The sequence below is a fragment of the Phascolarctos cinereus genome, unplaced genomic scaffold (assembly GCF_003287225.1).
Source record: "Phascolarctos cinereus isolate Bilbo 61053 unplaced genomic scaffold, phaCin_HiC Scaffold_726;HRSCAF=1367, whole genome shotgun sequence".
In the NCBI taxonomy this organism is placed as follows: domain Eukaryota; kingdom Metazoa; phylum Chordata; class Mammalia; order Diprotodontia; family Phascolarctidae; genus Phascolarctos; species Phascolarctos cinereus.
The window spans coordinates 197,868,794-197,881,974 of record NW_027556098.1 but is presented as its reverse complement, the minus strand read 5'-3'; the positions used below and the strand labels follow the sequence as shown (position 1 = coordinate 197,881,974).

The 13,181-nt window shown below is 34.1% G+C and overlaps 1 protein-coding gene across 5 annotated transcripts in view; it reads right to left on the bottom strand.

Annotated features, from left to right (window-relative positions):
• The window catches only part of TFPI (tissue factor pathway inhibitor), a 124,616-nt gene that overhangs the window by 49,988 nt on the left and 61,447 nt on the right, over nucleotides 1-13,181 (bottom strand). For all 5 annotated transcript variants that reach the window (XM_020977547.2, XM_020977548.2, XM_020977546.2 and 2 more), the window contains one exon: nucleotides 5,971-6,168. In XM_020977547.2, coding sequence (XP_020833206.1) covers nucleotides 5,971-6,168 — 198 coding nt within the window. The remainder of the gene's footprint in view (nucleotides 1-5,970; nucleotides 6,169-13,181) is intronic.

The following is a 13,181-nucleotide window of genomic DNA, read 5'->3' as shown; positions in this document are numbered from 1 at the left end:
GGTCTCAGGACATGAAAAAGCCCAAAAAGGATTTTTTCAAAAAGTAAGAGTGGTAGAGGAAAAATTGGGAAGAGAAATGAGTGATGAAAAAGAAAATCATGGGGAAAAAAAGAGTCAACAGCTTGGTAAAGGAGACATACAAAAATACTGAAGAAAATAATACCTAAAAAAACCCCAGGCCAAATGGCAAAAGAATTACAAAAAGCCAACAAGGAGAAGAATACCTTACAAAGCAGAATTGGCCAAATGGAAGAAGACACACAAAAATTCACTAAAGAATAAAACTCCCTAGAAAGTAGAATTGGCCAAAAAGAAAAGGAGGTACAAAAGCTCACCGAAGAAAATAATTCCTTAAAAATTAAAGCTGAGCAAACAGACACTAATGACTTTATGAGAAATCAAGAAACAACAAAACAAAACTACAAGAATGAAAAAAAAGAAGACCATGAGAACTATCTCATTGGAAAAACATTTGGTTTGGAAAATAGTTTCAGAGGAGATAATTTAAAAATTATTAGACTATCTGAAAGCCTTGAATAAAAAAAAAGAACTAGAAAAAAATGGGAAGAATTGATTAAGAATTGTCAAAAATGAAAAAGCATTCACAGCAAATGAAGAAGCAATGTATTAGAAAATATTTTACTCAATTATGTTCCAATACAATCAACAACTTAAATGAAAAAATGAATATTTTCAAAAATATATAATAGTCAAATTAGCAAGACAAAAATAGATAATATAAATAGCCCAAATAGGGCAAAACAAATTGAAGCCATAAAATAACTCCCAAAGCAAAAAAAAAAAAAGGATCAGATCTGATTGAGTTCACTACCGCCACATTCCATAAAACATTCAAAGAACAAGAATTTCCAATTTTACATAAAGTATGCAAAAAAATAGGAAAAAGAAGATGTATTATGAAATTCCTTCTATCCTACCAATAGAGTCTTGATACTTCAACCATGGAGACTCAAAACAGAAGAAGAAACGTATAGAACAATGTCCTAATGAAAAATGATGTGAAATTTTTAAAATAAATTCTTAGCAAAGACCCTACACAAAAATATATCCGAAAAGGTTACATACTATGATCATATTGAATTTATACCAGGAATACAATTAGGAAAACTACCAACATAGTAGATCATATTAATTATGACAAGAACAATCATGTGATTATATCAATAGATTCAGAAAAGGATTTTGACAAAATACAACACTTATTCCTGTTAAAAAAAAACCTACTACAAAACACTAATAGTAAAACATAGCAATAAATTCACCTTTCCTTCATATGGCAACTATTTTTCTAAAACCAAGAGCCAGAAATTATTTTTTAAAATGGGTATAAACTTGAGAACCTCCAATAAGGGCAGAATAAAGCAAAGGTGCCCAAGGCACACACTTTGAGAAATGCTGGGCAGTAAACAGGAAGCTGGGTTGGAGTTAGGAAGACCTCCGTAAATGTATTAACTCTGTTACATAGTAACTGTGTGATCATGAGTAAATAATTTAACCTCTCAGTTCTTCTAGGCAACTGTCTAAGACTGTAGTCTTAGAAGAATGGTCACTGCTTGGCATTGGCCAATAGAACTTTCTTACCAAGAGTTTTTTACACCAAAACAATCACAAGTCCAGTCTCTCCCCTTTCCCAAAATAGTTAAAGGAACAGAATTGGTGTGTAAGGTGTACCCTAGAAAAAGTGATGATTCATACTTATATTGACTAGTAAACAGTCTGTTGCCAATTATGTACTGTCATGGTGTGGGAGTAATAGTGAAATCAGAACACCATTGCTGAGTGGTTCTTAGGCATCTCATATATTCTAAATACCCTCTAAACCAAGAAAGGAAAACAGGGTAGTAAAAGAGTTGTGACAATAATCTATTGCAATAGTAATCTACTCACTTTGGTTTTTACTCTTCAAAGCTAAAGAAAATTGAAAAACTATGTAATTTGGAAGTAGCTCCTTATCAACTGAGGAAGGAAAATAAGCCCCTCCAGATAATGTGCAGGGAAGAAAACACACTGAGGTTGTCTAGACAGGAAAATGAAATTTTGCATGGAGAGGTATCATACAGATTCAAATATATTTTAGGAAAATAAAAGGCTTAACTTCTACCAAAGAATTATGTTACCACCAAAAGAAGTAGGTTTAAATGTGTGTTTGATGTAGGTATGTATAACATATGTGTATATGAATGGATGGATTACATATTATGTATTTTGCTCGTAAGTGGAGGAAACTAGATGACTTTGTGTATAGAGTGCTGGGCCTGGAGTCAGGAAGACCTAAGTTAAAGTTTAGCCTCAGACACTTAAAAGCTGTGTGACCCTGGGCAGGTCATTTAACCTCTGTTTGCCTTAAACCAAGAGAAGGAAATGGCAAACCATTCATCCCAGTATCTTTGCCAAGAAAACCCCATGGACAATAATGACGTGTTATGGTACATGTTGTCTTGAAGAGTCAGACACAACTAGACAACAACAACAACAATCTAATATGTATTTTATGTGTGTGTGTGTATGTATATATATATATATATATATATATATATAATATATGTGTGTGTGTGTATATATATATATGTATACATGAGTTTCTGTTAAAATAAAGAAATGGGGGTGCTACATATGTGTAATGTAGCATTCACTTTGAGGGTATTATTAGTTTTGCTTAATTTATTTTACTTTATTGCAAGAGATCATTCATGAAGTTGGAATAATCTATACATATTATAATGTAAAAACCAAACCAATAGAATTAAGAAAAATAAATAAATAAATAAATTGTCCCTCTCCAGAGGGGAGCAAGCTGAGGAAGTCAAATACACAGGAGAAAAAATCATACTGGGTAAGGCATACTGGGAAAGAAGATCAGACAAAGTGATTTAATGATATTTGAGCATATCTGAGAGTGACCTGGAGATGAGTAAAGGTCTCACAAAAGAGGTGGCACCTAAGTTGATCCTTGACAAAAATATAGGATTTTGAGAAATCAAGATGAGGAAAGAATACAGTTTAGGCTTATGTGAATGGATGAATGCATACAACCCCTCTGGAGCTGGCAAGTTGAATTCAGGAATATTAAAAGTTCAATTTTGCTGGAGTGTATAAAGAGGAATAAAAAAAAAGGATGGAAAGGTAGATCAGAGAAAGATTGAGGAGGGATTTAGGCAGCAGGCTAAGGAATTTGGAAGATAAATTAGAATAGCCTATTTGGATTCGTGAATTGGACAGGGAATCAAATCACCAAAGGGCAAAGTACATAGAGAGAAAAAAGAGAAAAGAACCCTGAAATGAAGCTTCATATTTTATATTTGACACCCAAATACACACTGAATTTTCAGCTGAGCATCAAATATCTATATTCTTAATCAACTTTTTCAGTATTTTTCTGGGTGACTGCACATTGTAGACATGCCTTTTGTGTGAGAAATTTATAGAGTATTGGAAAATCTGATTCAATATTTATTCTTCATTAGAAGAAATATTTTCATATCAGTATAGATAAGACAATACAAAATACAAAGAATATGAAATGCTTTGAGAGGAGTCATAGTTAAAAAACGAAAGCTTATTTATCTTAGGTATTCACATTTATTGTGTATAGAATATGTTTACATTGCTTTGACATTTGTATCATTCCTTTCAAGCTTTCTGTCATGGAAAAGGAAAGGTGAGCAGAGAAAACTTTCCCTTTGTGCTCATTTAGTGATATGGTTCACAGTAATGTTAATAGGGATAGTGTGCATTCCTGATGAAAGATACTTATGAACCAGGGCAAGAAACATATGTAAATATAAATTGTAATTTCAGAAGAATTACCATCCCATCTAATCCAAAAGCATTTATTAAATATCTATTCTATGGAAGATGCTAGGGGTAGGAAGACATAACAAAAATATATCCCTTGCTTTGATGATAATTTACATTATGTGAATATTACACAAATTCATTTTTTCAGAACTATAACTTGTTTGGATGGCCACAGTGGGAGAGGGAAAAGAACACATTTTATATCCCAAGTACTTAATTCCCATGTGATTTTTCTAGAGTTATTTTATCTGGAGAGATTTTTAATACTCTGAACATCAACATGACACATACTTATTTTTTTCTGAGAGATTTGTTTTAGCCTACAATATTGATCTAGTATGTGGAAGACATAGATATTTGTACAGGATGAGAGTGTTTGAAGGAACTTAGGTAAAATGAGCCACTTTATGTTCATACCAACCTAGGGAAGATGATCTACTCAACATTGGAGAAAGTTGGGTCAGAGCTGACCTTGCCAGGGGCAAATCTCTCAAGTATGCTTCGCCCTTTTGTAACCAAGTTGGCCCCAGGATTCTACCAATCCTTACCTTAACTATCAGGTAGGAACAGGGACTAGATACCTGCTCTTCCAACTCTTTGTATGACTTTCCCCATTTATCTTCAGTAACTGATAAGGATTGATAATCAAATATATATTACCTTTTTCTTGGTAAAGACATTACTTCTCTAGAATTCTTGTGATTTTGAGCTATAGGCTAAGTAAAATCTTCCTTTTCTGACCACTAATTCCTGTACCCTCACAGCTAGTCATGAAGCCTACCCTTCCATTGTTCCTATTGAGCTCTTCTATGCCCTTCCATTGCGCCCTCTAGAGTCTGTGTGCTATGGTTATCAAACTGCCCATCATATTAGCTCTATGCCCTCCCCACAGAAATTACAAGACATATTTTTTCTATATACTTTGTATGCTGCTTCTTCCAAAGAATCATAAGCTCCATTAGGGTTAGAAATATTTTCTTTCATCTTTGGATTCCTAGTGCCTAGCACATAGCAGGTGCTTAATAAATACTTGTGGTATTCAATTGAATTAAATTAAATGAGGAGGTATAAGTATTCTTAAATTTTAATGGTGGTTTATTCATGGTGATTCACAGAGTTATGTGGGTGCCACAAATGATTACTTAAATTACAATATTTGTATTAAGTCCAAAGGAAAAACAAATGTATTTTTGTGTAATGGCAAAGTTACAGAGAGAAAAGTGGTTTATGTCAGAACAAGACAAATTTATGGAAAAGAGGTAGGCTGCTAAATGAAAACACTAAAATAGAAATGTGTAAAGAATGAGATAGTGAGGCATCTAGCCAAGGTTATGAAGACTAAAGAAATGTTTGTTTTGATATAGAAATGCACTTTGGTAAGGAAATCTGAGTGAAGTAGAAAGTGACTAGTTTAACCATGACAATAGCAGGCACTGACAATATCTGAAATAAAGTTTAAGCTGCATAATATTAATTAGTGGCATTTCCTATTTCCATTATGTGGAAGGGAGAAAAAACATGATCTATGTAAAATGAAATGTCCATTCAGTTCTCATAAAATCATCTTCCCAATCACAGAGGACAGAAGACCTCCCTTTGCAAATCTCTAAGAAATTTTTTCTTAATTAATGGACTGTTCATTCTCAAGCTCTCCACTCTTCTAAGATTGTCTTAAAGGATATCTTCTAAAGGTCCTGGAATAGAAATGTAAGGGCCCCCATTTTGGCTGCCGGCAAAATAAATGCCTGTGGTAGCATGGGAGTCACCCACACTATGTATGTCAAGTCAGGTCATACATTGCCAGGAATGTTTGATGATTCAGCACACCCCTGCTTTTGTTGGCATAATATTTTAGGCAAAATATTTGAGGCAATAAATTAAATTTTCCCATTCATTATTCCAATATAAAGGAGACTTTGTTGAGAATGTCATTATCAGTGTATCAGTAACAAAAAGGTTATATTAATGCCTATTTGCTTTTCCCCCTTCATGGGCATCTATAGAAAAAGTACATGATTGGAAGCTAACCTGAATTATTATAAAGATTCTTGGAATATCAGGAATTATCTATAAAATTAATATGTTGGTCTCACTATTTCTACATTTCCTTTTACCCATAAATCTATGATAGATTTTTTTCAAGGAACTCACCTGCTAAACACTGTTTCTGGCATTCTTCCAGACTTTCAAATCGGTTTTCATTGCCTTCACATCCTCCATATACAAATTCTTCACAGTGTTGAGTGTAAATATTGTAGAAAAACCTCTTGAGCATGGCTTTACATGGTCCTTCATCAGGTTTGTAGGCACAACTTGAACGTAGAAGTTTTGGTGGTGGTAAATACATCTCTAGAAGAAGGAATGAAGGGAGAAAAAAAAATAACAGCATGAAATTTTGTTTGGCAATGTTTTCCCATTAATTTATAGTGACTTTTGTAAATATTTGTATTCTTTTAAAAAATGTAATATGTAATTATCTCATTTGACCTAAAAGTCAGTGTGCTCTAATCCTTCCTATCATCCTGAACTCCTGTCTCTAGAGTACAGAACAATGGTAGTATCTTCTTAGAGGAGGTCCTGTCAACAGCCTCCATTCTATAAATCAACACCCCCTCTTGGCTACAGAGCTCTGTGCTATGCACTGTGGCAGGTCCCGAGCTCAGATATTGTGACAATCAAAATCTATAGTAAAGAGAAACCAAGCACATTCCATTTATTAGCAAGACTGTTGTTCAATTATGCCCAACTCTTTGTGACCTCATCAGGGGTTTTCTTGGCAAAGATGCTGGAATAGTTTTCCATTTCTTTTTCCAGCTCATTTTATAGATGAGAAAACTGAGGCAGGTAGGGTGGGGTGATTTGTCTAGGGTCACACAGCTACTAGGCATCTGAGGCCAATTTTGAACTAGAGTCTTCCTTAGGCTCCAGGCCCAGCACTCTGTGCATATGATGCCCCCCTAGCTGCTATTAGCAAGGCTAGTAATTGCCAATAAATGGGGTCTGAGGTTCCTCAGCAATGAAGGACCTCCAGGGAGACTTCACAGAGCTTTCTTATAGTCCACAAAGAGGAACTGAGGCAAATGATAAAACTTGGGTAACATGGATATTACTGGATGGTTGGGACAGAGGGTGCTAACCAAAAGTTGTATCCATTTGTTACGAAGGTGGGCTAAGGCATCTTAACATCTTGAACAAGGAGAGGATTAGGGGATGTGTGTCTGGAAAGAGGTTAGTAACAAAGAACCTATTTCTGGGAATGGGGGACTTGAAAGTTGGACAATCTGTTGGACTTTAGCATCATGTGAAAAGTTTGTGATTTTCTATGAGTCCAAAGGAAGAATTAACTCATATAAAAAGGTGAACTTTGACTCACACTGAAAAGGGGAATCTTACAGAAGAAGCCACTTAGGCTTATTGGAATGGGGAAGTCAAATGCTAACAAATTACTAATACAAGCTAATTTAACTGAGCTTATTAATGCATAGCAGGCCTCAGCTAAAAATCAAGCTTGATAATATTCATTAAGCAGAATTCCCAATTTGCATTTCTTAGTAAGACACTATCCCTTGCCTTCACTGGGCTTACAATCTTCTAGGATGACATTGTCCCAGGTATCTGTCATACCCAGTATTACTCAGTAAATAACAGAAGTCTGAAGGGGAAGGTCATGACCAAGGTGGAGGTGGGGGCTGGAGAAGAGAGAAACCTTTCAGAAGGCAGTAGGCTTTGAGTCACCTTTTAACAATGCGCAGCAAGAGAAAAGTGAGGAGAACCAGGAGAACACTGTACACAGCAATATTTTGTGCTGATCAACTGTGACTGACCTAATTTTTCTCAGCAATACAATGATATGAGGCAATCTGAAAAGACTCACAATGGAAAATGCTGTCCAAATCCAGAGAAAAAACTGATGGAGTGTGAACCTAGATGAAGCATGCTATTTTCATTTTTTGTGTGTTTTTTCTTTTGTTCTGTTTCTTCTTTCACAACATGACTAATGTGGAAATATGTTTTACATGATTGTACATGTATCATGTAAAACATGTATAACCTATATCAGATTGCTTGCCATAATGGGGAGGGCAAAAGAAAGGAGAAAAACATGGAACTCAAAATCTTTCAAAAAAGGAATGTTGAAAATTATCTTTCCATATAATTCAAAAAATAAAAATATTATTAAAATTTAATATTTATTATCCCCAATTACATGAAATACAATTTTAACATTCATTTAAATTTTTGAGTCCTAAACTCTTGCTCCCTCCCTTCCTCTCTCATTGAGAAGACAAGCAATTTGACATAAGTTATACATGTGCAGTTATACAAAACATATTTTCATGCTAGTCATGTTGTGAAAGAAAACAGATATGAAAAATAAAAAGTATGCTTTTATCAGCATTCAGACTCTCCATCATTTCTTTCTCTGGATGTGGATAGAATTTTTCATCATAAGTCCTTCAGAATTGTCTTGGATCATTGTATTGCTAAAATATCTAAATCATTCATAGTTGATCATCATAAAACATACAGTGGTCTCCTGGTTCTGCTCATTTCACTTTGCATCAGTTCATGTAAGTCATTACAGATTTTTCTGAGAGCATCCTGTGCAGTGATATATTATTGCTAAAATAGATAAGCATGTCTTGAGAAGTGAGCTTCTAATGGGGAATTAATAAATACTTGATGATTTATACTGATAATTGAAAATATTGTCATTAATAAGGTACTAGGAAAATCATCCTGTATTCCTATATTTGTATCCATCAGGAAGGAAAGAATTCTAGTCACTGAAAATTGCAATCTTTTACTTCCAATCTATAATAGCAATAACTTTTTCCTAAAATCATTGCACAGATGAAGTTGTGATTTGTTGAATGATATTTTACAATTAGATAGAAATCAGAGTTATGAAACAATTTTGAAATGACAGGTCAAATTACCCTCTGGAGGGCAACATCTTTTTATGAAATAAAAACTCATTACATTAAAAACTAAACAAGACATAGTTGCCATTTATTCTATTATATAGTCATTCACTTTGAGTACAAAAGGTGTATAGAGGTGTAAAAATATTAAAATGCCCACACAAAATTTACTTTTAAACAAGACTTTTTTTTTAAATAACAGAGAGCAGGATTTGTGATCTAACATGGATCTGACCTGAGGTGATTTTTAAATTTCTCTGTATGTTTGATAGACACTCTCAACTTCTTCAAAGAAAAGAGCTAGGACTAGTGTGGGAGGAAGTTTAAGCACTGTTTCCTGCTGATAAAGATTTAAGGAATGATGAAAAATAACAAAAGACATCTGAAAGTTGATCAGAATTAGTTACAGAAAAATGATGTGAAATTTATTGTAGATCACAGTCCAAAAGATATGGTAGCCATACATGTAGGGGCTTTGGAGGCTTACTTATAGCCAGGGGAAATGGGGAAGAGCCCTCCTAATTGGCTGTTTAACCAGAATTGATAACTTGGTGGATTTTTTAAAGAGGGGAGAGATAGTTCCTGAATCGGCCCAGAGGCAGCATGATATGATCCCAGTAAGAGGTAGAGAAAGTCAGTCCTTCCTTAGCTTGGATCATAGTAACCCCTCAGTCATTTGGGCTGATGGTTCTGGATGACTTTGCAATTTTTGTTTATTCTTTACTGAGATCAGGTCACTATCACATGGCAGATGTATCCAAGAGCGCCTTGTGAGTTCTGAAATGTTTAAAGGTCTGGAAAGGCCAAAATATGATATCCCTGGAGCAACAGGAGTTGGTAGTAGGGGATACTTATGAATTAGAAGTATCATTCCTTTACATAAAAACAACAGATACCTAGTAGAGATGGTCCATTAGACTGTATTTGATATGTCTCTATTTTAGATGTCAAACATTATCATGAGAGTAGAAAGAAAAGGAGAAAATTTGACTTATAATAATCATAAATATGGGTTTTATAAAACCATTAATTTGGATTCCCCATATTCTTCAAAAATTGGCCAGACTATTCTTCCTGTAGAATCCCAACACATTCTCTTTAGTTTCCCAATTCTTTTCCAAATTTTGTGACATCATTCTGCCAAATTGAATCTCTTATAAAATGGAGGGAAAGTAACTCGAGAGCTACATTCTTTACACAATATTTATAATAGTCGCATAAGATATTTAAAATGATTCACTAAGATCATAGAAATAGCAAGGTGTGAAAGAGAGCACAGAGGTCTTGGAGTTGGAAAATCTTGGATTCAAGGCCTGCCTCTGATACTTGCCAGCTATGTGACTATGGGTATCACTTAACTTCTGTAACCTGTTTCCTCATCTGTAAAATCGTAATACCTATAGTACCTACCTCCCAAGTTTTCCATGTGTATAAAATGAGATAGTAGATATAAAACATTTTGAAACTTTAAAATTATGTGTATGTATCAATTATTATTACCATCTCTAATGTGCCCTTTTCAAAAAGGACATTTAAATGATTCTATAAATTAGACAACCCATTTCCAACATGGCTTCAAGCTAAGCAATGAATACTATGGTCAAAGCTGAATAGTTTTTTTCCACTTATATATGGTTTCAGTCTAAGCTGATGAAAGCAGGAGCCTCTTAAAACAATATGCAAGTTTAAATAATTTTTAATAAGCCTTAATAACACTGGTTAAAGACAGGTAGAAATATATGATTATAAGTTGGCCATCCCATATCTGGACACCATATATCTATTCAATAGCAAATTCTGCATAATTTTTCTATGTATCATCATCATCCAATTTCAGATATTCTTTTTTAATTTTCTCATCACTTAAAAAAAATCTTCCTTTCTTCATTATTTTCATGATTATCCAATCTTATTTTGAATTTTAGGGAGACGTATTTAGAAGAATAAGTAAAAAGCAACCAATCAATTCAATGCCTTGTAAAGTCCAAGAGAATTCAGAAAAAGAAGCTAATTTGTATTGTTAAAGGATACCATGAAACTGGAAAAGTTTGATTTTAAAATAAATAATTCCTTTAGCTTTAGAAAATAGACATTTGTTTCAGGTATAAAATTTAATATTTTTTCTGAATAAATACACTTTCTTGTGTAACCTGAGGCTCAAAACTATTTGCATAGGACTCTAATTGACAAAGAATTACTCAGTGCTCTGTGCCTTAGTGAAGGCTGGAGTTGGCATAAGCTTGGGAAAAGAGGAGTCTTGTTTCTTTTAGTTTATAGCTTCCAGGGAGGAGGTACATAGTTCCAATATCACTTTAGGACAGGTACTTGAAGGGAGTGAAAGACTTGAGGAAGAAGCTTACATGTAGAGGATATGGCACTTCAATCACCTCCTTATCCCTAGCTTACATTGCTAGAGATTTCAGGTAATTTCTACTTGGTTGAAATCTGGCACACTCTTTCTCCTGTTTTGGTTGAGTTGAGATATCTTGATTCAAGTGGGAGACCTTATTTATTCTGTGTATTATCTGGTACAGCCTAACATTTATAACTTCTCTGATTTATCTTTGTTATCAGTTTGGATAAGTGGGTGCATATGCTATTTATGATGTATGACAGTTTTCATGCAAGTGGCATGTAATGGGAGTCAATACTTTGGATCTATATCATGTGACACTCCTTCCATGTTAAGGGTAGCATTCAGGAGAGTAGCTTGCATCTAAAATTTATTTCCTCTAGACTAACAATATTGTTGGGAGAAGGCGAGTGGATAGGAATCAAAGTCTCCCTTGGAACAGGGTAGGTGGATGAGACTCTAGTGAAATCTATTTGAGCCTCCCTCTGAACCATACATAGACAGACCCATGTGAACACATATACCTGCATAAGAAACACACGGACACCAGTAATAGAAAATACCATCATTTTAGCAAAAGGGATTACCCTGTCAATATTAAAACATGCTCTGGAACAGGCAAAAAAAAAAAGTCCTCTTAGCTCTAAAGTAAATTTACTTCAAAATAAATGTAAACTTATTTTCCTTAAGTTTCCTTGGATTTTATATAATTATTTATTTTGTTATATATCTTTCTGAAGTGAGTAAATAAAGTAAGTGCCCTTGAGCTTTTAGATGCTTCTTGTAACTATATTGCTTAGATAAATATTGTCAATATGGCAAAGCAGTTGGCAATTGACACAGAACTATTTTCCCCTTTCATTTGCTGTAATTTAAATGAATACTTCCTATCCACACATGCCTGGAAGCTTTACGGGCCAAAGATTTGCACTCTCCATTTATGACTTCACAGATATTTAAAGAGAAGGATTATAGAATAATGAGACTCAATTTAAAGTCCAAGACAAAAATCCAGCAAATAGAAATTTGTGTCCATAATCGGTGTTTGTGTAAGACTATTAGCTTACTTCTTTCTGAGACCGAGATAGGAAAGGTAGCATATTGAAATGTTTTCTCCAGACCTAGAACTAGAGGACTCTGCATTATATGGTAGAAACTTAAGAAAGTCCATTCAAACTCTATTGGTCTCAATTCCTTTCTTTGTGAAATGAAGAGTTTAGACGTTATGACTTTTCTAGTCCACCTTAGCTCTGAACGTATTATTTTCTAGTAATTTTATAGTACAGTGATTTTTGAATGAAATAATTATATTTATAAAAGTGTCTCATGATCTCTCTCTATACATATTCATGACAATATCAACTCATAAGGTTCCCTATCTTCTTAGGTATGCGTATTGTGTGGTTTTTACTCACAAAAAAAAAATGCTCCCAAGGTTCTTTGTAGATTCAACAAGACCAACCTAATGTATTATATAAAGATTTTTTTCCTATACCATATGCCAGCTGACTCTCCTTTCCTTTCCCTTTTCTGCTACCTAATACTGTAACTTTTTTATCCTTTATTTTGTCAAACATTTTAATAGAAAAATGTTTACAAATCAATATTTCATGCCATATATGTATATATGTATATATGTATGTATGTATGTATGTATTTTTCAGTGATAAACAATACCTTTGCCATTTGAATGAAAATTTAAAAAGATATCTATTAAACCCCTATACTTTTTTTCCCACTAATCAATGGGGTTAGGTGACTTGCCCAGGGTCACACAGCTAGTTAAGTGTCAAGTATCTGATGCTGGATTTAAACTCAGGTCCACCTGAATCCAGGGCAGCTGCGCTATCCACTGAGCCATCTAACTGTCCCTAACCCCTATACTTTTCAAGGCATTGTGCAAGTGGCTTAGAATAAGTTGGGTGTAAAACATTGAGTTAGGTCCTAGAGGTCGAGGTATGGATTTGTAGAAAAAACACTTTTTGCCTGCATATAACTTTCACTTTAGGAGGTAAATAAGATAACATGTACAGATTACTAAAATATGCAGTAATACATAATCTCATTAGAGAAGTTCAAAAGAA